The sequence below is a fragment of the Lepidochelys kempii genome, chromosome 6, assembly GCF_965140285.1.
Source record: "Lepidochelys kempii isolate rLepKem1 chromosome 6, rLepKem1.hap1, whole genome shotgun sequence".
Lineage (NCBI taxonomy): Eukaryota > Metazoa > Chordata > Testudines > Cheloniidae > Lepidochelys > Lepidochelys kempii.
In genome coordinates this window covers 31,002,311-31,028,752 of record NC_136385.1, presented here as the reverse complement: position 1 = coordinate 31,028,752, position 26,442 = coordinate 31,002,311, and the positions used below count along the sequence as shown (strand labels likewise).

General features: G+C 40.7%; 1 protein-coding gene across 4 annotated transcripts in view; it reads left to right on the top strand.

The window, feature by feature from the left end:
- The window catches only part of OTOG (otogelin), a 170,355-nt gene that overhangs the window by 12,079 nt on the left and 131,834 nt on the right, over positions 1–26,442 (top strand). For 3 of the 4 annotated variants that reach the window (XR_012159331.2, XM_073347364.2, XM_073347365.2), the window contains exons 5-13: positions 13,453–13,545; positions 13,938–14,092; positions 15,798–15,916; positions 16,340–16,545; positions 17,977–18,107; positions 19,989–20,095; positions 21,082–21,191; positions 21,763–21,888; positions 23,060–23,168. Coding sequence is in view for 3 of the 4 variants with exons in the window: in XM_073347364.2 (XP_073203465.1) it covers positions 13,453–13,545; positions 13,938–14,092; positions 15,798–15,916; positions 16,340–16,545; positions 17,977–18,107; positions 19,989–20,095; positions 21,082–21,191; positions 21,763–21,888; positions 23,060–23,168 (1,156 nt within the window). In the remaining variant the exon portion in view is untranslated. Of the gene's footprint in view, positions 1–13,452; positions 13,546–13,937; positions 14,093–15,797; positions 15,917–16,339; positions 16,546–17,976; positions 18,108–19,988; positions 20,096–21,081; positions 21,192–21,745; positions 21,889–23,059; positions 23,169–26,442 lie in introns of those variants that run through there. The other variant, XM_073347366.2, reaches the window with a different exon arrangement.

Below are 26,442 nucleotides of genomic sequence, written 5' to 3'. Positions count from 1 at the left end.
TGACTGGAGACTTGTGGGCAGTAGGTGAGAGGTGTGGGGCAGGGGATCAAATAAAGTTCCACTCTTGTGCACCTTAGAAACCAAAGAAGAAAAACTATATGCACCTGAGTGGCAGTGAGTTCTTCATCCTCATTTGGAGGTCATTCTGTAACCTGCCAAAATTCCAGAGAACAAGAGAAAAATGAAAACTTGCATCATTACAGGGCAGTTACATTCAAAGACCATAAAACAAAGGTAAAAAATAAGGCTAATCATACCCAGATTCTTTGCACGTTTATTGGATTCCTTGTTTAACCAAAGAAAATTGAGACTAATTCTGAAGTCCTACACTTTAAACTACATTAAAGAATTATAGAAAGTAAAATAAAGCAAGATTATGACAAATAATAAAGTTAAATCTATGAATTTAACATAGAATAAAGTTTTATCAAGTAGTGACAATGAATTTAATTAACTCCTTTCACAAAAGCATCAGAAGTGGGGATCTTCTCAGGACAGAATAGAATTAACTACCAGTTCTAAAATAAGGGCTCTTTTAATATTATCCATTGTTCAACACCTCATTGTGTGAACAGCTTTATACAATTGCAACGTTTTAAAAAGCTAGAGGATTAAGGGATCTCAGTGGTCTGCAGAAATGCTAAACTCATGAAGTGTTGCTGGGAATTTCTTAATTCTGCATTGTCCTCTTCATCCCAGAGTTTGGAAGTTTGCAGGATAGTAAGAGCTAAGGTAACCAAAAAGGTTCTGCTTCCCTATTGAGCTGAAAATTAAAATCTCATAACTTTCAAATATCCATTTGTGCACTCCCAGCAGGAAATCAAGAATAATGAGCTATGATTATACAGCATTATTGTGTGTTTAAGGTCTTTGCATTATAGATTCACAATTATTCCTCAGTACCATGTGAGGAAACTGTTACTAAAAAACAGATGTATACTATATAATTGAGTGATTAATGCTTTAAGTCATGTATGAAGGAACACATTTTTTAAAGAAGTGATTTAGTGTTTTAGATAAAAAAGTCACCTAGGCAAAAACATTTGTTTGAACTATTTTGTTACTTATCAAGATTCAATAAATAGTTGATGCAAATTCTCCAGTTTTGTTGATCAATTTCTGAGTGGCCAGCATCTCAAAATAGGTAGAAAACATAGTTCAGTTCTACATGACATTATCGCTATGGCACTGTTTTGGTATCAAAAGTGGGGGTTCTTATGGATTGAGAGAAAAGAGATGGGTTAATAGGGTGCCTACTAGCAATTGGTTTTTCAATTTACTTTTCCAGGTGGCCTTTCTAAATGATTCTACGGCTCGGAAAAACTTGCTATAACCAACGGAGACTTAAATAATGTCAAAATGACTATTTGCTAACCTTAATAAAGCCCAAATCTTCAAACAATAACATCAAAATGACTATGAAAGAATAGTAAAGAGTTTCATAATTTAAACCAAAAATATGTCCTATTTTTCTACTACCATGAATGCACAACACACAAAGCATGCTTTGTTTTCTTGGGGGACTATCTATGCTTATTAGATAAGATGCAGTGTTGGCATGTTCTCACATTTCAGGAAACTTATTTAGTCATCAAAGTGTTGTGATAAACATGAGTTGGCATTTGATAGGTGACAGATGTTAGTCATCTGTTTTGTTTCATTTATCCTTCCAAGGCACTCAGCTGCCACAGGGCTGGATATGATAATGACCTGAAGAGAATACAAAAAGGTTTTTTTGTGTGTTTTTTTTTATAAGTCACATAAGTCCTACTTACTTTTTGCTTTAGAAAACCTATTAATGCATTGTTAGTTCAATTTTTGTTCATAGGTGAGACTATTGTAAAATTTTACTTTGGAAATATTAAATGGATTCATAGTGTGACAGGGTTGGGCCAGATAGCTATAGGAGAGTATTAGAAGGCAGATATATTAGCCCCAGGTTAAGTAGGTCCCTTTTCCTTGGGTAAGGTAACAGAGAAGGTTCCAGAAGAATCAGGAACCTTCTGGAGACAATTAAGACAGACAGGCTGATTAGAACACCTGCAGCCGTTCAAGAAGCTGCTAGAATCAATTAAGGCAGGCTAATCAGGGCACCTGGGTTTAAAAAGGAGCTCACTTCAGTTTGTGGTGCGCGTGTAAGGAGCTGGGAGCAAGAGGCACTATGAGCTGAGAGTGAGAACACATACTGTTGGAGGACTGAGGAGTACAAGCATTATCAGACATCAGGAGGAAGGTCCTATGGTGAGATTAAAGAAAAAGTTGGGAGGAGGCCATGAGGAAGTAGCCCAGGGAGTTGTAGCTGTTGCACAGCTATTTCAGGAGGCACTCTAGACAGCTGCATTTCACAGGGCCCTGGGCTGGAACCTCCCAATTCCAAACCTCCCAATTCCTTGTCAGACACAGGAGGAGTTGACCTGGACTGTGGGTTCACGAAAACAGCCAAACTAAGGGCTGCCGTGAAGCTCCAAGGCGAGCAAATCCCCCAATAAGTGCAAGACCCTCCAAGGTAGAGGAGGAACTTTGTCACAATAGATACTGTGCTTTTATCAAGTATTTCTCCTCTCCTTCTCGCCAGTCGCCTTTCCTTCTCTGTCCTTCCTTTCTTTTTTTCCACTGGGTGCTTCATTCCTGTCAGCAGCGTCATGAGGCTAGAAAAAGCATTCAATACAGAGTTCAGAGTTTTAACAAAATTCAAATGGATTTCAATAGAAAAATTAGAAGCATGTTATATGATTTTAGGCAGCATAAACAGAGTTTCAGTTCAATGATTAAAAAGATACTATAATTTATTTCAGGGGGAAAAATGGTTTCTTTTCATACTAAGTAATTCCAAAATGTAATAAAATGACACAATAAAGGGATGGATGCAGAAGTTAAGGTATTATCAAAGAAGTAAGACTAAAGTGTACAAGGGGAATGATAAATATTGCTTGAATACAGTTAGAAAGTACTTTAAAGGAAGAAATGAATTAGCTGGAGAAATTAGCACAACACCAAGAAAGGAAAATAACACAGGAATGTTCTGAAGTAAATTCAACTTCAAGTCAAAGTCTCTAGATTTCCCATTAACACAACGCAGTTCACAAACCTTAAAAAATAAAGGGGGGAGGGACTAGAAGAGTAAAGGCAGTGTGAAATTAATTGCAATATATTCCAAAGTCCATGAGAAAAGGAAGACTGCACTGATTGATTTTTTTCTGGAAGTGTCAGAAGAGCCTCTCTTTTTGAACTGACAAGTGACTGTTGCAGAATCTTCTCTCCAACAGCAAAGTGAGACACAAACCAGGAGGCTTGACTGTAGAATTCCAGACAAGTTAGAAAAAGAGTGCTGTAGGACAGGACTCTGTGCACAGTTTCTTGGGGACGTGCTCAAAAGCTCTCCTCGGGCACTATACTCTGCTTACTAGGGGCTCATTCTGAGCAGCTGGCCAAAGAAGCATCAAACCAAGAGACTAAAGGACAGCGTCTCAAATCCGAATTGCAGGGAAGGGTACAGTGGCAGAAGGGCAGAGAACAAACCCCTGCTTATAGGAAAGTCCCCCTCTATAATGCACCAAAAACCTCAGTATGTCCCATAGGGTTGTCACACTAACTAGAGTGTCAATAGGGTATAATGCCAAAAGGGCAGAGACTGAAACTAGTTACAGGGCGTCAACCTGTTGAAGGTACCAAAAGGCCCAAGCTGTCCTGGAAGAGAGAGTGTTAGGACATACATTCTGATCACAGAGTTGTCACTCCCACTGCCAGCTAAAGGAGCGTAATGTAGAGAGACCCAAATACCACAGACCTGAACCCTGTTTGCAAGGTGGTCAACCGGCTCAAGAAATGAAAATGCTCAACATCCCCTTAGACCAGGGATCTCAAACTCAAATCACCACGAGGGCCACTGAGGACTAGTACATTGGCCCAAGGGCTGCATCACTGACACATTTTCATACAAAGATACAAAAGCCACCCCCCCCGGCCCTGCCCCCACTCCACCCCTTCCATGTGGCCCTACCCCTGCCCTGCCTTTTCCCACCCCTTCCCTGCCCCCATTCCAACCTCTTCTCCAAAGTCTCCACCCTAACTCTGCCCCCTCCCTGCCCCTATTCCAACCCCTTCCCCAAATTCCTGTCCCAGTCCCACCTCTTCCCCTGAGTGCACCATGTCCCTGCTCCTCCCCCCTCCCTCCTGGAAAGTTCTAAGCACTGCCAAACAGCTGTTTGGTGGCAGGAAGTGCTGGGAGGTAGGTGGAGGAGTGGGGACGCGGCGCGCTTGGGGGTTGGAGGCGTCAGGGTGGGGAGTGAGTGGAGCTATGGCGGGCTGCAGGAAATAACTCTGTGGGCCGCCTGCGGGCTGTATGTTTGAGACCCCTGCCTTAGGCTGTTCATGAGTGACCCTAGACCTAGTTACAGGGATGTCACTGTGCTCAGAGACCCCTTCCTTCACCTCTATCGTTAGAGACGTTTTTCTTTCCAGCCTTTCCCTAGCCATTTCTGAAATGTTTTCTTCTTCTTTTCCACTTCTGCTTTGAAGTGTTAGAATGTGTGTGTGTAAGTCAGATAGCCTTAGGACAGGGCTGAGCAGAGTCCCCTCAGCGTCAATAATAAGTCAATGTTCCTTTCCTGGGTCTGCTGACTTCCTGGAATTCTAGCTCTAACAGAGTTCTAGCTTGTCCTCCTATCCTTCTGTGGGGGTCTCACTTCCTCCCAAGCTTCCCCCAGGTGGCCAAACTACCAATTCAATCCTACCCCAAAGCCAAAATCTCCAAAATTACCCTACACAACTAAGCAAGTTCCGAGCAGTTCCAAATTTTTAAAACAAAATCAGCATGTTAGATGATTAAAAGCAGAATATGTGACGTATTCCAAAGTCAATGAGAAAAGGAAGGCTATGGTGATTGCTTCGTTTCAAAAGTGCCAGAAGAGCCTCTGTTTTTCAATGTACCAGCAAGTGTTGCGGAATCTTAACAGCAAAGTGAGACCGGAAGCTTGGCTGTAGAACTCCAGGCAAGTTGGAAACCAAGTGCTGTGGGACAGCTCTCTGTGCACAGTTTCTTGGGGACATGCTCAATAGTGTCTGAGGAGAGCCTGCTTATAGGGGGCTCATTTGGAGCAGCTGGTTCAAGTAGCATCAAACCAAGGGAATAAAGGGCAGCAACTCAAATCCTTATGGCAGGGAAGTCACGCTGCTGAAAGTACTAGCAGGCCTCTAACCCCTCTCCTCCCCATAAACTAGTGCCTCAGTACAAGACACTCAGTTTTATTAGCTAGCTACAGAAGCATAATGCCAAGAGAGAAAAGGGCATAGACCCTAACCTGAATTACAAGGAGGCCACATTCTTCAAGGTAGCAAACGGCTCAATATGTCTCATTAAAAAGAGGCTTGTGACATTTGCCATTGTTACAGGGATGTCACACTAACTGCCGTGCCAACACTGCAACCCCAGCACTGAGCCCACGCCCATCCCTGCCTCCATGGACCTGTGCTCCAGATCTGCCCAGTCCTCCCTGCTGCCACACCGAGCCATGCTCTTATCTCTTGCCACCCAAGCTCTTGCACCAATCCACCCCTGCTTCTTGCTCTAAAGAAACAGGCCATCACTTGTTGCCACCCCTGTTCCAGTGCAGAGTTTGGCTTGTCCTCTTTCCTGATGTTTGACAAGTCTCCTGTCCTCTCTGTGCTTCTATTTACTTGTTTGAATTGTACTTTCTTGCCTAACAGGGATACTAGTAGACTTCATAAACTGATCATGTTCTTCATATTAAAGGTGATATAGAACCACAAAGCCTTATTATTAGTATTTGATATTCTGCTGGGTTTAATGTCTATTTTAGAATTAGGGCCCTCAACTTTTTAAAATCTCAGTTTATTTTAAGTGCAGTTACTGTTTTTATGATTTATATAGATGGATATATATTTAGCAATTAATTTTCAACCTTACAATTATTTGTTGTCTGTAATATCTCAGACTCAATATTTTTGGATATTACGCATCACTTTGAAACTTTATAAATATAAAAAGTTCTCATGGATTATTAATACACTCTTGCAGGGTCTAGGAAGGACAGTGGTAATGGATATGGAATGAAGAACCAGGCAATATTTGTGTTCCTACAGTCTTAAAAAAATTGAAGGAGAGCACATTAAAAAGAAAAACAACTGTCAGGATATTTTTAAAAACCGAAGACACAATTCTAGTAAAGAAAAAGGAAAGCTCAGTCATCACATAAAATCAAGATTAATTCATTATGTGTGGGGTTTTTCACTCATTCTCTCTTTCTAAGATACCCATGTGATAATTGTACAAGCATGTCATAAATAAATTGATCACATACCTTTACAATTTATCTGAGCATGTCTATGAACACATCACCTGTCCACTAAACCACTTTACTGGGATTTATTCTAGCATCTCAGACTCCCGAGCAAAGGGATGCCATAGTCCTAATACAATTTTTAAAAATTTCTACTCAAACTATTTAAAAAAATAGTATGTATGAAACACTTGACATCTATGCAATATATAATGGCATCGGGTGGTGGAAGTGTTTTACAGGTGCTCGTTTGGGATCCAAATCTGCATCACTATTGTGGTGGCATTGCTACTCATAAGTGATGTGAGTATCTCAAACACATGCCAATAAATCCTTTAAATCAAACCTTATCATCAAGTATTCTCTCTAGTCTTGTCCTGTAAAATGCTGAACACCACCTGGGTGCTGCTGAGCATCTCCGATTTCTATAGATTGCAGTGGGAGCTGCAGTCCTTGGCCTTCTTAGAATTGGGCTCAGGATTGGGCTCAGGATGTTAGCCAATAACCGAGTTACAAGATATTGTTGTGTCTTGGAACTCTGGAGAAACACACGAGCAAGGTAGCATTTCACTGAGGATGAACTGTGGGTTTAGCATGTGAAAACTATGGACCAGGTCCTCAGCTGGCGTAAATCAGGGTAGTTCAATTGAATTCTCTTTCAACCTTCACTGTGATTACTTTTGCCCTCTTAATGAAGCCAGTTACTTTATACAGAGTGTGAAGGTGGATGCTTTATACACATATATACAGACAAGATCCTTGCTCCAAAGAATTAAGAGTCTAAATAGGATGAAATTCGCCGCTATGGAGAGAGCCAACACAGAATCTATGCACCACTTAAGTTTCACTTTAGATCTACAAGTGGGACTTAAGTGCTGCATACCATAGCCCTCTGCACAGGAGTGAACGTCACCTGTGATGTTCAGTGTGATGGTGCTTCACCTGCTTTATTCAGAGGTACTCCAAAGCCTGAGTGAATATACAGCTCACAACACAATACTATATGAGATTTAGTTGTTGAATCCTGTAGCATAGAACCTCCTGCTTCTATGCAAGAAAATCCTTTCACTTTTCCTAACAGAACGTCCCAAAGACACACACAGTTTTGTCAGTAAGAAATGTTAATGGATGAATCATGTATCTATGTGCGGGTATGTGTGGTGTGTATGGGGAAGAGGGAAGGGTAGTTTCTTTTGTAGGGTCTTCCATCTTTCTGTTCCATTTTGTATAATGCTCTTCCAGGCACACACAATCAAAAAACTGCCTGCCAAATGCAGGAGGTTGCTTTGTCTTGAAAGTCTTGCCGTGGGCTATTTTGAAAATTGCATTGCTGTTGAGACACCAGAGTGACACATTTATGTCACTCGAACGCTGGCGAAATCCAAACCCAATGTATCTCACTTTGTGCAATTTGTAGCACCGGATTTTGGAGAGGGTCAGAAACACTTAAATACATGCTGAGATGACACCCTCAACTCCATCTTGAAAAGATTCACTTGGCTTGAGAACATGTTGGGGTTTTTAAGATGATTACAAATTGAAAGGAAGCTGAATACTGGCATGAGATGTTGTTCAGTGAAAGCCTAAAGAGCTTCTTGATAGGTGCAACAAAATTAAAGTAATCCAGGTTTCCACTTGCATGGTATCACAGGCCTTCTGAGTGACTACCTAGTGAAGCAGGACTGAAATCAGGCCATACTGCACTGGTAATACTTAACTGCTTTACACTGACACAGTGCTCTATATGTACCCACCTTTTTGTGAAAGGAAGGACAACCTGAAGCCTGTCAGATCACCTGACTAGTTTTGTTATCAGTGTAAACTGTTATCTGGGGATTCACTCAATTTTCAGAACACAGCAGCACCTCAGCCAATTCAGACAACCCAATCAAAGTGGACATTTGCATTTCATTTAGCTTATCGAGAAGGACAGATGCTTAATGACTTTCACACTGAAGACTAAATTACTCTTGTTGAAGGCAGTAGCTCATCACTTTACTAAAGGCACTGGCTAGTGCAACATGTTGGGAGTCAGGATTCCTGAGTTCTATTCCCAATCTTGGGAGACAGTGGGCAGGACCAGGAATGAAAGGTGCCAGGCTATTATGCATAAAATTCATCCTACTTCAGAGACCCATTAGTAGGCTTATGCACCACTTAAGTTTTCCAAAAAGGGTTTGTGGTGCAAAAGCCTTGTACAGGTGTAACCCACACACATTCTGGGTGTGGTGTTCTGTCCTATCTAGTGGCACGGAGATGACTTAGAGAGAGAGAAAAAATGAGTCTGCTCTACAGCCTTAGCTAACAGCCAGTTGGCTTTTCACTCATGCAGTGGAGGCTCATGCACTAAGCTCCAGAGGTCCCAGAGTCAATTCCGCCCGCTGACGACTGGGGTATGTCCATGTTACACAGGCCCTATGCACAGGGTGAATTTCCACGTGGAGGGATTGAGGAAGGCAGTTGTAGAGTGCAAAAGGGATTAATTATGCCATTATCAAAATCATTCTTGATTTATGTGCATTTTCAATCATCTGGGTTGTATTTTCCAGTGCCAAATTGCTCTTTACTAAAATGCTTACAGGAGAATTCCTCTTGTGCAGGTGGATTATCCACCATGGTAAAGCTAGAAGAGGTGGTGTATTTACTACCTATGGTTGATGCTCACCCTATCCCCAGTGTAAGGGGGAGAAGGATGTAACCTGGGGGCAGGAAGGGGCGCAATGGAGATGAGCTACACTACAGCTGATCTGCTATTGTAAACTCTTCATGGAATTTCCCCTGGGGAAATTGGATTAGGTCACCTGCTGCTCTAAGTTTGGCAGGGGCTGGGCATCTAAGGTTCGGTGAGTCGCAAGCAGCTTCCTCTGCCTGCCATGGTCACAACAGCTGATCATATGCAATGGAGAATCGGGGCCTCTGTGTTTGTTAGAAACATATGTCATGATAATGAGCAAACAATTTACCTGCTGCATTCGTCCTGCCACAGTGATGTTTGCAGCCTGGCGAGTATTTTCAGTGGTCTTTACTCACGCCTAATGGGCAAAGTGTTGGAAAATGGTGAAAAAGCTCATGTTTTCGGGTGGGGGAATTGTTCCCAGCCAGGATGAAAGATAAAATATGGAAGGTTTTCAGGAAAAAAAAACTCATGTGGGGAGAATCATCACAGAATTTTTCGGCTTCCCCCTGGGAAGGCTTTTGTCAATTTTACAAGTAAAACTGACAAGCTTTCAGCCCAGCAGCTCAGCCTCCCAGAGGAGGAGAAGAAGAGCAACCAAGTTCTCTGGCTTTGGAACAAAGTGGGGAGGCTGAGGGTTCAGCCTTCGTTTTTGTCAATTTGACTGGAAATAATTGAGCTTGACAAAGGGGCAAGTTACCGGGAGATGTAAACTATTTCTGACCCAGCAGCCAGATGTTCATTTGCAAACAGTTTAAAGGCAGGTTATATATCTAGGCAAGCTGGTGACCAATAACTACCCCTTTTTTCCAAATGATTGTTAACTTTGCCTCTTGATAAAGCAGAAGTCCGACTATTAATGTAGGCTGGAGTGCAGCACAATACACAGCCCGTAGAGCTTGCCTTCCACCCTCGAAAAAGCTCTCCCAACTCTGACCGGTCATATCCTAGTGTTCCAGTCATGCTGACCTCTGTGGCCTCTTGAGTGGTACCTTTGTGACAAGGGCAGCTGTATTGTGCAGAAGCAGCATCCCAGGAAATTATTTTAACCAGGGCTTGAACCCAGATATCCAGAAATGGGAATATAGGAAGCTGACCCATTGTTCTGCCTTGCCACTTAATATACATCTCAAATAAGTTTGTAATTGAAATAGTTCCATGTAAGTGTGTGTATATATACCCTCTCAATCACTGTCTCTTGTCTCTAGATCTGGTTGGAAAATGGAATTTCTGTCCTGCAAACATTTTTGAGATTTTGAAATTTGTATTTGTCCCAATTTGGAACAAAAAGTCAAAATCTTGATTTTTTTTCCCCATGGAATTAAATATTCCACTTTGGAAATGTCAAAATGTTGCATTCAGATATTGTTGAAACAATATAAATCTATTTATATTATATAAATATAACATTTATTATATTAAAATCAATTCCTCAGGTGACAACTTCTAGATAAGGTGACATTTACCTTACATACACATACGCTGAAATGTCAGAGTCCCCTTCATGAAAGTCACTGTGCCTAACATGGAAAAGGCACAGCTTCTTTCCGTAGACTAACTGTGAAGGTATTGTGGAAACACACAGTTGAATGTGAACATTTTCATAAATAATAGCCTAAATTAGCCTCCTAAACATAGATTTAGGTGTCTAATTAGCAAAAGTGCTGAGTATCTAGCAGCAGCCATTGAAGTCAATTATAGTTAATGGGAGTTGCTAGGTCCTCAGCAGGTTTGCATATCAGACCATTTACTTAGGTTACCAAGTATGGATTTAGGCACCTATTTTTAAAAATCTTGGACAAAAAGTTGCTCCTGTGCTGAGAAATCTTATAAGTGCCAGCATAGGTGCGATTTTAAGCAAAGGGACTAATTCTTAAGAAGATAAAATCTTACAAAACAGAAGAAATTTGAAATGTGAGCATTTTATAGTGAAACCTCTACTGTGATCAGTAAACCAACTCCATGCAGTTTTAAAAGGTGGGATTCAGACTGGTTATGCTCTCATAGGACAATCCCTATATAGCCATAGTTCAGTTTAGCCCACATGTGATAGTTATTTAGAAGGGTTATTAATGGAAATTATATGCATAGTTACCTGGTGTACACATTTAAAGGCAGTTGTATGTGCATATGGTTGCCCATGCAAAACTTCTGGGTGTCATTTTTGAGGCCCATTTGAAAATCAGATCAAACTCCAATTAGAGTTTTAAAATGAATATGGTCTGTTTTCGTTAAACTTGAAATTTCTTAATTTCTGTTTGCTGTTGAATCTGCAGTTACTTTTGTCTGGATCACTCTCACAGGATACCTTTCAATGCTCATCTTTACTTCAGATTATTTTTTATTAGTAGAATTAAAGTTTTTAAAAGGAGGAACTATGTGGCTCATTTTATCTATAATGGTATTTGTACTGGTTTCAGAGTAACAGCCGTGTTAGTCTGTATTCGCAAAAAGAAAAGGAGTACTTGTGGCACCTTAGAGACTAACCAATTTATTAGAGCATAAGCTTTCGTGAGCTACAGCTCACTTCTCCAGTGCTGGAATAACAAACTGGGCACCTGCTATAGCAGATATTTGTATAAAATTGGCAATGAAAAAATCAATAAAATGAACTTCTAGCTAAGGACAGGAAATGAGGCAGGAAAATAACATTTGAAATTAAGTTTACTGGTAAATTACTCTTGCTGAAGTCTTTAGCTTGCTATCTTGCTAAAGACAGCCACAGTAAAGTAATGGGAATGCATCCTTTGAATGTTCCTTTCCTGGCTTGTCAAAACATTTTGATTTGTGATCTTAAAATTAGTCTACAGGAGATAGAATTCAGCCATTCTAGTAAAATAGTTCAGAATGAGCTTATGGTGGTCTTTGTGTTTTTTGTATTTGTGTGCAGTGAATGCCAATATTTGGAAGAAAACATAATGCATGGGAGATGACTTGGCATCATAAAACATGGGTGCAAATCCTTGAAGCCTCACTCACGAGACAAGCCCATTGAAACCAATCACAGTACTTGCATGTAGGTTTGCAGGGTTGGGCTTCATATTAGTATTTCTAAGGGGAGTAAAAGTTCAAACTTAAAATAACACAGTTGTCCCTTTCAAAAGCTGAAGTGAATCAGGACACTCCATGATTTCACTGTACACACTGTTGATTGTGATTTGACATTTCAAACATTAACGTTCCCTAGAAGTAGGAGAGAACAGTACCTGTTTCCAGTGAAACCTTGACCTTATATTGTGTTTCAGTGCATGACTTGTGAGTTATAAGTATGGTTTGTATAAGTACAAGAATTGTGTGAGCAAAAATATGCTTCTATCTAAAGACTGGAGTATTTTTAGAGAAAAAATAAGTAAAACAAAAAAAGGCCAAATCCAAATGCTGTACTACCTGAGGTTACTTCTTTCAAAGTTCAACTTGCCTGCTTAGCTCCAGTCTTTTAAATGACAATGATGCATTTATTTTCATACAACAGATATGTTCTCAAGCTTTTCTTCTCTGGATATTATAAACTATTTCTACTTTGTATACTTGTGGAGATAAAATTGACAGATTTGTAATTGGAGTTATGTACGGTTACTAAAAGTCAGTGATTTTTCCAAGTAAGCTCCGACTTTGAAGGATAAAGATGGGCAAAATAGGCAAACCCATCAAAATGCCCATGCAGATATTTTGGCCCCCCAAAGCTGCATTTCAGGGTACTAATTTGGTAGTTAAATGCATATTTCTGCTTGTGTACCCATTACATCATACTTTGAAAATTTGGCTCAAAAGATTCTGATAGAGATCCACTCTGGATAAACCAAAATTGTCATTACAAATCAAAATGTTTCTGCTTTCTATACTGTAGTTTATGAACAGAAATACTTTACATAGAAAAGTTGGAGAGTATCAATATGGAAACTAAAGCATCTATCTCTGCTCTGATTCAGGTCTATATTTGTAAGATTGATTTGTGACTGGTACCCTTACAAGTTATCAGAAGGAATGGGAATTACTAGTGGCCTAGCAGTTAGAAATATCTAGACTCCATGGAGTAACAGGTTTGAATTTTGGCAGGGCTGACTTAGCTCTTCATCCATTTTAGGGTTCAGGGGTCTTTTAGATTCTAAGGTATCCTGCTATCCTTGTGTTGACTCCCAGATACTCCAGTGATAGATGGGTTACAAGTGCCTCGAGATGCCATAGTCTTTTAAATCAGAATATAGATCTTCTCTGGTGAATTTGGCATGCCTGAATTGTAGTGTATTGCGTGGTTCATTTGGCTCCAGTCCTCCATGCCATATGTGTCTGCATTCCAATAGTGAAGTTATTCCTGTATGAATACTGTTTGTGAAGCTCTTTCGTATCCTTCAGGTTGAAAGTTGTCAGCCCATCCAGCCTTCAGATGCACAGCTAATACCCATTGGCTCACATGCAAGGCCTTGTTAATTTAAATTATTATCACACTTAGTTTTTAATAAGCCTTGTTTCTTTACTTAGGTGCAGTCATGTGTTTTAATGGAGGTGAATGTGTGCACAGAGAGCTCTGTGACTGCAGTCGATTTAATGCAAGTGGATCAAGATGCCAGACAGGTGTGTAGAAAAAAATTCTATATTACAATGCAATCTGTTCAGGGTTGGGTTAAGGGTATACAGGCCCCACAGCCACAAGGACATCCTTCCTTTGTCAAAAGACATCAAAGCTCATAGTAACTCTCTGCCCGGTGGGCAGCGAGTACACAAGCAGAGCTGGAGTTGTACAACTCCTAGCCACTGCTTGCTTTCCTGCTGGCCTTGAGTTATGCTGAGACATAACTGAAGATTTGGAAGTGTTAGCTCATATCTACTGCGCCCTGAGTGTTGCAGGTATCCTGAAGTGGGACTGCAATCCCAAGGACAAATGCATTGTGTTTCTTAAACTTTCCTGTTCAATCAAAAAATAAAAGGTTAATGCTTTTCAAATTGCTCTCCTTTTGTCTGCCCAGTGCACAACACAGGTGCTGAAAGGGATAACATATGCCGAACATGGGGTCAATACCATTTTGAAACCTTTGATGGACTCTACTATTATTTCTCTGGGAAATCCACATATGTACTTGTGAGACAGAATGAAATAGATGAACAGAGTTTCTCTATACAGGTGGGAGACTGCATTTTTAAGTTAGTTTCATACTATCACAGGGCATACAAATAACTTGTGAGTTTAAAGTGGAAAAATGATCTGTAGACAAGTTACAAGGGTTATCAATGGCGTTTACATGTATAGGCATGATCAGGTGAGGTGCTGACCACCAGAGGTGGATGCAGCACCAAATTCAATGGGGGCACTATACTAAACTCTTCTGGGACATGATCTTGAGTTGTAGTCAAGAGGGGCACCGACCATCTGCAGCAGCACCCGCTGCCCCAACACCACAATCCTAATCCCAACCAAGCCCAGTGTGGAGTGGAGGGGAGGCCCAGGGATGGGGGAACTGGAGAGCGAGCCCGCCCTGCACTCATACCACAGTGGCAGCTTCTGTCCTGTGGGGCTGGGCCTGGCTCCCCATTCTGGGTATTGTGACCTGGTGCATGGGCTCACAGTGCCACTCAGGTTCAGCACCTGTGCTTTCATGATTTCTGTGGGTGCGATTGAACATGTGAACCATAATTAAAGCTGCATGGTCAAAATTCCACTCACTCATATTTGGCCCAGCTCAGTGAGTTCCCACAACTCCCAGTTCAGCACCTCTTGGGATCAGGACATGTAATACCAGATAATCAAACTCATTTTAAATTCTACAATATATCTGTATTAGGGTTTCTGTAGTACCTGTCATTGCAGTATGTAAGCAGCATAGTTTCATAACAATGAAATGCATTTTTTAAAAACATCAAAAATTTTGAATATTAACTCATCTTTAATGGAAATAGAGCTACTACTGATAATATAGAAGAAGCTGAGCCATTATTGACCATCTTTCAAAAATAGTTCCATCAAATACATAATTTCTAACATAGTCTCTTAACTTATATCAGATGCATTATTTTTATATATTAAAAATTTAAATAGTCTTTCCCACACATTATTTCAGCCACCTAATCCTTTGCCCTTTGCTGAGTCACTTCACCAGCTTCCCACTGCACTGCCCAGGAAGCTCAAACAACTTCTCCTTGCATGCAGTACCCTACTTCATTCCGCTTTTTCCTGCATCTTTGATTTGGTCTCTCTTATTCTTCTCCCTGCCCTTTATGCTCTTCCAGTGATACCAACCTTTGATCTTCCTGCACAGGCACATCACTGCTGTGTACTTCTTTTTCTGGGTTAGTGTACTGCCATTGTTTCCAGTGACTAAACTCTAGGGAAAGCAGTAACTTTCATTGCATCATTTTGTCAACTGCAACTCCTATAGTCACCAGTTAGATCATTGCATCTTAAATAGAATTTGCTTTGTACACTGCAAAATTGGGAGGCTATGATCAGGCTCAGAGTCTGGAGAGAAGATGATGGCCAAATTAGTCCTGGTCTACCGCTAAATCTTAGACTGAAAAATTTCACACCCTATGCAACATAGTTAGGTTGATCTAACTCCTACTGTAGATGCAGCTAGGTTAATGGAAAAACTCTTTTCATCTCTGTAGCAAGTGTCTACACTACAGCAGCATAGCTGTAGTGCTGCATATCACAATTGTTGTGAGTCTTGGAGAAACCGAGGACTGAAGCCATGGTGACCAAACTATCCTGTTGCCCACTGAGATCATTGCTAAAAGTCCATGATCGGGTCAGAACGTATTAGTTGGGCAGCATAGAGAATGTTGAGAATGTTATTAAAATGTTACTTCTCCCCAATAATATCATTTGGCAGGTTAATAATGATCCAGAATGCAAATCTTCACCCTATTCCTGCAAAAGGTCCGTTAGCCTATTCTTTTCTGGAGATGAAGAAATAAAGTTGAGCAGTGAGGTCATCTACAAAGGATTTGGGTAATTATATTCACATTTATTGTGGTATGTTTTGTTTTTACACTGGATCAATTCTCATGACATATCAGTGTACATAAAAGCAACATCGCTTATTGGCAGCTAAAAGGCAAATACGCCATGCATATTGATAGTAACATTTCTGCAGTTTATAAAGTAGTGCACTAGGAGAATGACATTTAAACTATGTTGTGGTATTAGAGGATAAAATTTCTGCATTCATGTTTGGAGCTGGATGTGAATCTGATACAACTCCGTTGGCTTCAATTGAGTTACTCCAGATTTACATCAGTGTTACTCAAAGCACAGTTTCCTGCAAGTTTATAGGGAAGTCATTAAATCACTGAGTAATAATTCCTTTACATGGAGATTTTTTTCATTTAAAAATTCTTTGTTCTTTTGTCTTTAATTATACTTCCTTCACAGAGTTCAGTTACCTCGTGCTATAGGAAATGTACACATCCAAAAACTAGCTGGGTACATCCTAGTTAGACACCGGTATGCATTCACTCTGGCTTGGGATGGTACATCTGCAGTCTATATAAAGTTGACACCAGACTACTTGGGCAAATCACATGGGTTATGCGGGAACAACAATGCTATCCTGCAGGATGAGCTTGAGACTAGTTATGGTGAGTATTTTTACGTATATGTTATGATGTTAATATAGGTTTGCTTCAGTTCACTTTAATTTTCCCTGGTCAAAAATGAACTCCATTCAATGTAGTTTTTATGGTAGTCTTAGTTATCTTTAAAAGTAGATCTGTATTTGAAATTAAAATGAGATATTGTAATTCTTCTGTCAGCTGTTATCTGTAAGGATATCTGGGTTCAATATCGTCTCAAGGTTTATGGTTGGGGATCCCTTTCAAAATAAACTAAACATTTGGCTCAGGCACGCAGCTAGAACTGTACTCATATTTTGCGTTCTAGGAACCTAAAAAGTAGATAGGTTTTACATTTGACAGTTTTTACATTTTCCCTCCTCTCTCTAAGTGCACAAGGAGTCTCTGGCAACCTGAAAATACCACACTATTTTGGGAGGATAAGTCAATAAAAATTAAACTTTAATTTTTAATTAAAGAACACCACAAAAAATTCAAGTGATGTGTCATTTCATTTCAACCAAGATTTTCACTAGTGATTTCAGACCCTCCGTTTCTGGGCACCCAACCTGAGACATGAGAGGGTCCAGATTTTGAGAGGGTGGTTGTTTGGTACTATTTGAAAATCAGGCCTTTTTAAAGTATCTCATGCTGAGAACCCCAAATCACTAGTCACTTTTGAAATTCTTGCCCTTAAGCTTTTTGTGTCCCATTTTCTCCAAAAATAAAAATGAAGATATTATTTCTATACCTTTAAAGTTGGCTTTCAAGTTTAATGGCTTATTGCAGAGTGCAGCCCTTAGCTCCCGTCTCCCAGCTGGCCCTTTAAATTACCTCACCGAGCTTGACGAAGAACGAATGGTCTGCCAGAGTCAGTTTCAGCCCTTACCTCAGGGTACACTTTATTGGTTAAACCAAAAACGCAGGCAAAAAAACATATATAAAATACTTCCTGCGCCGAACATGGCTATAGTTCCCACAGGTATTTCCCTCACCTCTCTCAGACATTCCAAGTCTTTGCCCTCACCCGGGGACTCCTTGTTATTCTCATTCTCCAGTCCACCTTCCTGGGAGCTTCATATAACTGGGTTCTTTCCCTTAATCCATGGTCTTCTGTAGAAGACTTCCTGCTCCCTGCAGCTCTCACTTTCCAGGTCATTTGCCTGGGAGACACCAACCAGCTGGGCTATTTCCAGAGCTCCAGAGCCTATCACAGGGCCTCCCTAACCAGCTGAGATCTTGCCAGTCAAGTTACGGACCTTCAGGCTATCGACTTCACCTTGCAGCCTCAGATGGGAGGCCACTGATTAGTCACAAGTGGGGCTGACCCAACTCTTAAAAAGATGGGCACTTTGACATGGTTGTTAAGATCTGAGGTTCTCAGATGGAAGAGGCTATACAAATGCAGTTATTGTTCTGTGTCAAACTGATGCTTTAATATTTGTGTATATTTCTTAGGAAAATTGACTGAAGACATTGCAGAGTTTGTAGAGAGCTGGAGGGAAAATCGTCCACAGGGCTCACCTGACTGGGATAACTCTTTTAACTATGAGCCACCCTGTTTGACCCAAAGCCAAGACTCTTTGCAGGTGTGAATCAAAATTAATGAGGGAAATTAACAATCTGTAATTCTTATAGGATCTTGGTCAGTGCATCGAGGAATAATAGAGATGCTGCCCAGTGTGTCCTTTGCTACAGGAATGCTGTGGTGCAGAGCAGGACTCCTCCCTGCAGGCTGTGAGGAAGTGGGTGAAGAGAGACTGTGAAGCAGGAGCACACTGCAAATCCCTGTTTGCTATTCCTACTTTGTGCTCACTGCAGCTTATGTACTAGCTGGCTGAGGGGTTAGATATGTTTTTGGGGGGATATGGTGTGTAGTGCAGGCTGGTGTGTTTAAATGTCGCCTTTCCCAGCTCTCAAGTGTTACAGTGCGATTTTGCCTTCCTACTTCTATGGGAGGGGTGGGGGATAGTACTGAGTTGGGGGAGAATTGCTTCTCCTACCATCTCCTTTCCCTCACTCAATACTCAGGGTGCAGGATTTAGTCAAAAACCTTCAGTACCAGGTGGGGTGTTTATGCTAGTGTCCTTTGGTTAGAGTCATCTAGTTCCAGGGTACATATTTTTTCCTGACACTGCCTCAAAGACATAGACTATGCTTAGTTAGAAAGGGGTTTGGAGTGGTTGATGGAGTGGTCCGTTCTCGTGCTTTTTTCATCTGCCTTCTCTTTTAAGTTTGTAATATAGACCTTGATCTTCTGGCACATTCTGCTGTCTCATCATAAGAAAAGGTTCAGCCTGGAAACCAGGCCAGTGGATTCCTCTAGATCTGGTGCCAAAACAGCTGCTTAAAGAGATTAAAGCACTTCTCTTCTCACTGGGGACCAAAATTTCATCTCTGTAACCAAGGAAGTAAAACTCCGGTGACATTCTTGAGCAATATTTATCAAGTTGTACCAGTGAAATGCTGCAAACCAAAGGGCCAATCCCGGAATCTTTCCATAGGCAAAACTATTTTTTTTTCTGAGAAAGGACAGAAAGAAATAGCCCTTAAGAAGACAGAAATGAAATGCATCATAGGTGGCAGCAACAAGGGTTTAGCTATTACCCTTTTTGCCCACCCCAATTCCAATATTTTTTCCCTCTATATGATGTGCTTTGGGGAAGGCCTCCTCCTGCCCCCCCACCCTGATGAAATATTTTGTACTGAAGCCAGTGACAGATAACTTGAGACATCACATTTTGGTTGTGATGCATTTTATTGTATATTTTAATTGACCTACATGCTGGGTGTCTGCAGTGAGGGGATGCTGGAACTTGCTCTCTAGGTTGACAGAACCAGAGTGTATTGACCCTGGGGCATGTTGTGAAGCGTGAAGGTATATTTGAGAGAGGTTGGCTGGTCCTTTCAATTCAGGGCGGGAGGTGTTTGAAGCCTTTATTGATGACAGGTAAATGTTTAAAATGTGCAGAAGTTTTTTGTGGTGGTACGTGCACTGAGCTTAGAATGGTCCCTACCAGAACACTGACTACAACTTTGTGTGCATTCAGATTGAGCTCTAACCCAGAGTCTAAGGTTCTCATCTTGGTCCATATCCAGTGATTGTACAGACAAGAACAGACAGCACTGAGGAGTCAATGTGGCAAGCTTAGGATGGAGAGCAGCCTTGTTGAGAGAAATCTGGGGTCCTGGTACATCATGTTTGCTGCCCCCCCCATTTCACCTCAGTTACAGGCAATTTTGTGTGGGACCCTAAACTAAGGCCCTGGTACAATTAACCCCTCACTCCCTTCTTCCCTCTCTAGTCAGCCCTGATGGAGAGCAATATGCTACAGGCAACTGCTTTTAATTGTTGAGAAGAAACTGTTTTCTAGCCTGAGCATTCCACATGTTTTGCTTTTGCACCATGTGCTATGCTGCTTATGTTTTTAAGAACATTCCTTTCACAGCAGCAATCTCTTTCTTTTTAGAAGGCATATGCTCTGTGTAATACACTACTATGGCCCCCATTTGAACAATGCCATGATTCTGTGAGTCCTCTTCCTTTCATGGCCAGTTGCACCAATGACCTCTGCATGTAAGTAGGCATTTTTTGATCATTCAAAAGCTGGTAGATAACACATTTTATTCTCTTCAGAAAATATATCTGACCCTTCAGTGCATGTCTTTTCTGCATAACACTTTGTATCTAACAGTTCTTGTGATGTAATAAAATGGGCCTGGTTTTATACCCACATACCATCACAGATTCAGTGGAGTTTTTCTTAGTTTCTCTGGTTTAAGTGAGAAAAGCCTGAGGCCCAGTAACTTTTAATGAGTTTTAAATTACCCAATTTATCTGTCCTCAAGTGTGTATGTACTTTACTATATATGATATGCCATTAATCAGTATGTTCTATTCTAATGGTGCAGGATTGCTGCATCAACAAACAAACAAAAAATCTTCCACAAAACATTTGTTAGTCCGACAAAGAGAGACAATCAATGATTTTTAAAAAAATCTACACTCCTTGAAGATTATTCTGTCATCTGGCAACCTGATGCATTGTTTGTCTGAACTGTTCTGACTGTGATTTAAAATGTAAGATTGCTGGGGCAAAGACAGCCTTTTGCATCCTGTACCATGCTGAGCACATTGATGGCACTCTTAATGCTTTCCTTTTGTTCCCTTGATCTTAATAACTTTTCGGAGAGAATTTCTTCTCTTAGTTAAAAATCAAGAACCTGATTGTAATCTCCCTCTCATTACTTTTACATTGCAAAAAAAGAGCATTAATTGTAATGGAGTTGTTCTTGATGTATACCAGTATAATAGATCAGAATCAGGTACCGTGTATATTGATAAGTAGTCTCCCAAGAAGGGTAGAATGTTTTATTCATTTAAGAACTTTAGGTTATTTAACCAACACAGTATTTCAAAATGTTATTACTTATTAGTATAAATTCAAATACCAGAACATACGTATTGTTGAAACAATGCAAGACTTATTTATGAAGTTATGGATGCATATTTATATGATTATAGGGAGAAAGTAAGGTCATGCCAATTTTTATTTGTATAAGGTCAGCAGCTGAAAATGCAACTTGGTGTCGAGCATTAACTGAATATGCTAGGGCCTGTGCTCAAGCAGGAAAACCCCTTCATGGATGGCGGACGCACTTTCAGCAATGTGGTATGTTGGCTAGTCCCATACTTTAAAATATTACCCAATAGCTGAACTTTGATGAGAGAGTTCTGCACATCTTTCTTTCTGTTATGGTTCAGTGTGCCTTCCACAGACAATATAGAGCTGACTGCGCTTCAGTGCTAGATGAACTTCACTATGTCTAATTTTTGTACATTTAGTCTGTCCTTAGGAAACTTTCATTATGAAAGGTTCTATATAAATGTAAGACTGTCATAAATTATGAAGCATATTTTTTAATTACTTAAAAATGTTTTAAAATAAATCATCCTGTTAGAAACATTGCAGGTATTTTTAAGAAGGTTGTGAATCTTATCTATTGTAAACTTTCTGTCTCAGATATTGATTAATACTCCTTTGATTTCTGAAATATAAAATTTGCAAGGACTTAAAATGTTTTTTTCAAGTAGCACTTGGATAAACCTTCACAATTCAGTACGTCAGATTTGATATGTGAATTAAAAAAAGTAAAAAATATGAAAACAGTGTGAATAGTATTATCTTCCACTGAGGTGGTAGCATAACGCCTTTTCATTTCTCAGCTTGTTTCATTTTTCAGTTATTACCTGTGAAGAACATTTAATCTACAATGAATGTATCGACTGTTGCCCAGTTTCATGTCAGCAAAAAACACAGTGTATTGACAGTGAACTTCCCTGTGTCGATGGATGCTACTGTCCAGATGGTAACACAGCCTTATTTCTCAAACTTGTTTTATCCTATGGCTAAATTTGGCCTTCAGATATGTGCATGAGCCTTGGTGAAACCAATGGGAACCAGGCTGGGGAGGCAATCTGGGGATCTAGGCACACGCTTGCATGGGGGACTCATCATGGCTGCTGCCTCAACAGGGAGAGTACTGGGGGGGCCCTTCTCCCACACTGATTGAGCCCTTCCCACTCTTGCAAACAGTAGCCAGGTGGAACCACCCCTGTGCAAGAGGCACTGGTTTGCTCTGGTGCTGGTTTTGGAGCTAGGCAGCTTCCTCCCTGGTTCTAGTGGCTTCTGCTCATCTCTCTGCTAGAGGCTGTCTGTAGACTCAGGCAAACGTCATGGCATTGGTTACACTCAAGTCACATTTTCAAGCTCTCTTTTGCAACCATGAAGGCTAGAAACATACATAGTTATGTTTTTTTTTTTTTTAATGAAAGCTGAGATTCTGCTGATGCTGGGACCTGGGGTCCTAGATGTGTCCCTATTTGTATCAAGTCTATTTCTTAACTTGGCCTTGTGCACATACCTAAATGCAAAAATCTTGTCCTTATTCTCCATTTGCTACTGCCAGTTATTGGATATGTAACTCTGTCTGGAAGGGGACAGATGAAACAGAGTAGTGATGTTCCATGAATCTTAAAAGTGGTGTCCCTCAGTAATTCTCTACTGGTATGTAAGTGTAATAATCTCTGTTATCTGCTTAGTTTCCAATGGGTTGGGCTATGGGTTCTAGTACTAGAATACTTATAATTTAAATTAGTCATTAAAGGAACAAAATACACAGCAAACAGTGAATAAAATGTATGGCTAAAGGCCAAGAGTGTCAAACAATGAGTGCTTGACATTAAGCTCCAAGATCCATAAGACACTTAAATAAAGCAGTGTGACTTTCAAAGATACTGAACTTTAACTAGCAGCTCCCAGTGACTTCAGTGTATCTCCAACAATAAAGGGATTAAATCTAATATTTAATTATATATAATTTTTTTCTGCAAGATGAAAGGAACTTCAAGCTATTCTAAAATATTTACTCCGTAGGGCCATTAGTTTTATTATTAGAAGTACTAGTAAGGTAGACAAAGCTCCAGCCACCATTAATAAAGCTCATTCACATTTATTTCCTGTTGGATTATTCCTTCTAGGTCTAATTTATGAAAATGGATTGTGTGTCAAGCCTACAGAATGCCCATGTGATTATCATGGAAATTCCTATAGAACGGGCTCTGTGGTTCATGAGGAGTGCAATAACTGGTTAGTAACTTCCCTTTTCATACTGCATACTTCGTTAATCATTTGATCATGAGACAAAAAGCCCCTTCTTACATTCCCTACTTTTATGAAAATACAATCAGTTTTTCTATAACATATTTTGTCTGATTATGGAGGGGCAGTGAATGCACTTTTCTTTCCGCTTATGGAAGGCAAATAGAAAAATAAAGCAGATAAATGTTAACAAATTAAATAAACTTAGACATTTTTACATAATTGCGTCTGATTTTCTGTTGGGGTAAATTGGCACAGCTCTATGGGCTTCAGTGGAGTTGTACCAATTTATACTGGGATAAAATTTAGCTCAAACCCAAATTCAGATAATCTCAAGATAAGTGTCAGACAGCTTGTTTTAGAGTCTAAAATAATCTTCTCAGGTATCCTCATTTAATTTCTGTTGTGTTGTCAACACTTCTTTGAATCTAGAAATTCCCTAGGGACAGGCAGAATCTGAATTTGGATGGTAGAGTAAATATTAGGATAGTGAAACTGTTAGGATAATATCAGAAAGAGTCTACTTATACGGTCAGATGATAATCTTAGATGGGGAAATATATATTATTATAGAACCCTTAAAGTTTCACAGACACTTATGCTGGGCTCACCATTCTTTGCTGTGATCATTAATTCATTTTGCAGCTGCCCTCTGTGTTTACCAGTTGCATGACTTGTACTTGGTGATTTATTAATCACCTACACAAGGTTGGATTTTTTCAGAGCTGCTGACTACCCATGTCTCCAAATGAAGTCAATGAAAGCTGCAGTTGTTCAGCTCCCCTAAAATCCCCTATGTCACTAATGTACTACATGCTTTTTTTAACAACAGTGTTATTGCATGCAAAAGTAATTTCTATCTCAGAGCAGAGATGTCTGCATTTTTCAGCCAAGAGCCAAACATATTACTTTAAAAATGGCAAAGGGCCACCATGAGTTCTTTGGGGCAGATTTTCTGCCCAGTTCTCTTCCCTTTGTGTACTCAGGAAGCACAATGGAGTGGAAACCATGTCTCCTGCAGGGGATTTCCAGGTATGGAGGAGTTTTCCTTGGACACTCATTGAGTATAGCTGGTTCCTTCACCTCTACCTGCAGCCGCCGGTGCAGCCGGTGTGTGTTCTTTTGGGGAGGGATTATGGCTGGAGCAGGCTGCACTCTGGTAATCCCCGTTTAGTGTATAGTCCCTTGGGGACTATAGTCAGCTGGAACAAGATAAAGCAGCCCCCAGGCTACTCTAACCTGGACTTGGAGCCATAATTGGAGCCATAACTGTTTTTGGTTCTCAGTTTTTCATCCTCTCCCCAGCCAAGGCTGTGTAGGGGAGGGGAACCACCCTTTGCTAAATATTCCTTTAGGTTCAGGCAGAGCCAAATCAGCTTCTGTCAGCTCCTCTTCAGGCTCCCACAACCTGGGAGGTAAGTAAGCAATGGAGCAATCCATGGGCCTCGAATCTGGGTTTGTAGGACAGGAGTAGCCATGTTCCAACCCGCCACTTGGTAGCCTGCTGACAACTGCCGACCCAGGACCTATGAACTCCAGTTTGAGACTCTTCCTCTGAGGTCCTATTGGTGGAGTGACAGAGTAGCTGATTGGCCTGCTGGTCCTACTTAAGCCAGCAGCAGGAATAGGAAGTTGTCTGAACAACTGGGATCCATGCTGTTCTGGACTGTGTGCCTTGTGCTTCCTACTCCTGCTCCCCTGGCTTGACTCCTGGCATCTGACCTGTGGTTCTGATTTCCAGTTTGTCTCCTGCTTCTGAACTCCTGGTATCCTGACCCATCTGATGCTTGACTTCTGTCTCGTGAGTGTGGACTCTGGCTCTGACCACGAGGTCTGGCCGCCCACTACCCTTCTGTGACACAACCAGAGCTACTCCCCTCCCCCCGCAATCTAGTAGGCAGCAAGCCGGGGAACTGCTGAACAGCTGCAGCAGGGAAGGGACAAAAGCTGCTCATGAAGTTCTGGCTCATTATGGAGCTGCTTCTGGGCTGCAGGAGAAGGAGTGGAAGACAGCTGGGGAGGCAGTGTCCCCTAGCTCCTTCCTGTAGTGACAAAGCTGATTCAAATGTTTCATTTAAATAATTGCAAGGCCTGGCTTGGGGAATGCATTTTCAGTTTATAATCAAGACCATATTTTAACGTTGTGAAACCTGAGGGCCACAATTTAGAGCTTCAAGAGTCACAGGTTGGACACCAATAAAACAGATCATTCTGTGGTGTCGAGCACAAAAATATGAGACTGTATTTTAATAAGGCTGATTAGAGAAACTTGTTTCTGCTGTTCTGGTAGCTCTGGTATAGCTGGATTTCACAGGTCTTATGGGAATTACATCTGACACACTTTGAAAGCAACAAGACTAAATCAAACCATTGCCTTTTTACATGTACTGTAGTCTGGAAGGTGGAAGAGTCTTAAAGACATGTCTGGTGAGCAGACAATGCAAAGTGGTGATGTATAGTGAGATCTGTGCTCAGGGATCTCTTCCTTCCCTCATTCTTGTAGAGATGTAGATGTTTGAGATATGAGCCACACCACTTTATAGTTACAGTACAACCTGAATATGCTTTTCCACAGAGAAGCATTAAGTAGACTGCACATCTTACCTTCAAGGCCAAAGGGAAGATGTTCTATCTTTGACAAGATCAAATTGTTCTGATGAGCAGGATAGATACAGGTTTCATTTTAATAAAATGAAAAATTGAACAGATTTCTATTTTTTTTATAAACCTCTGTTACAGAAAAAAGACACCTTCAGTCTTTGCCTTAACATTGGTTCCCTCTTATTGCTGTAGTGTTATTTACAGATTGCTGTCCTTAAAAATGGTGTTTAGAACTTCTATTTCATAAACGTGTTTGGTCACGTTCTTGCATACCATAGGCCTTGCAAAGTGACTTCACTCCCCCTGCTCCTCACCCCTGTTTCTTCATGAGTTGAAAACAGGACGATTCTGAACTGTAATGGCACTCCATAACTGCACCAACTACTGCTTTCTGTACTGGAAAAAAACTGCTAAGGGAGAGATCCATGATGCGGGATACAGCACGCACCATGATAGCAATAGCATTTAAGATGCAAAGCCTCCTATTTTATCAAGAGTGGAAGGCATGTTACGGAACAGACAAGTATCTGATATTTCCCATTTTTTCTTCAGACTCGTATATTCAGAAAAGTCTCTCAGTGTAAATATTTAAGGGGTTCTGATGCTGCAGAGAAACATCTCGTGAGTGAGTCTGAACAAAAATCTTCGAAAGTGAGACTTC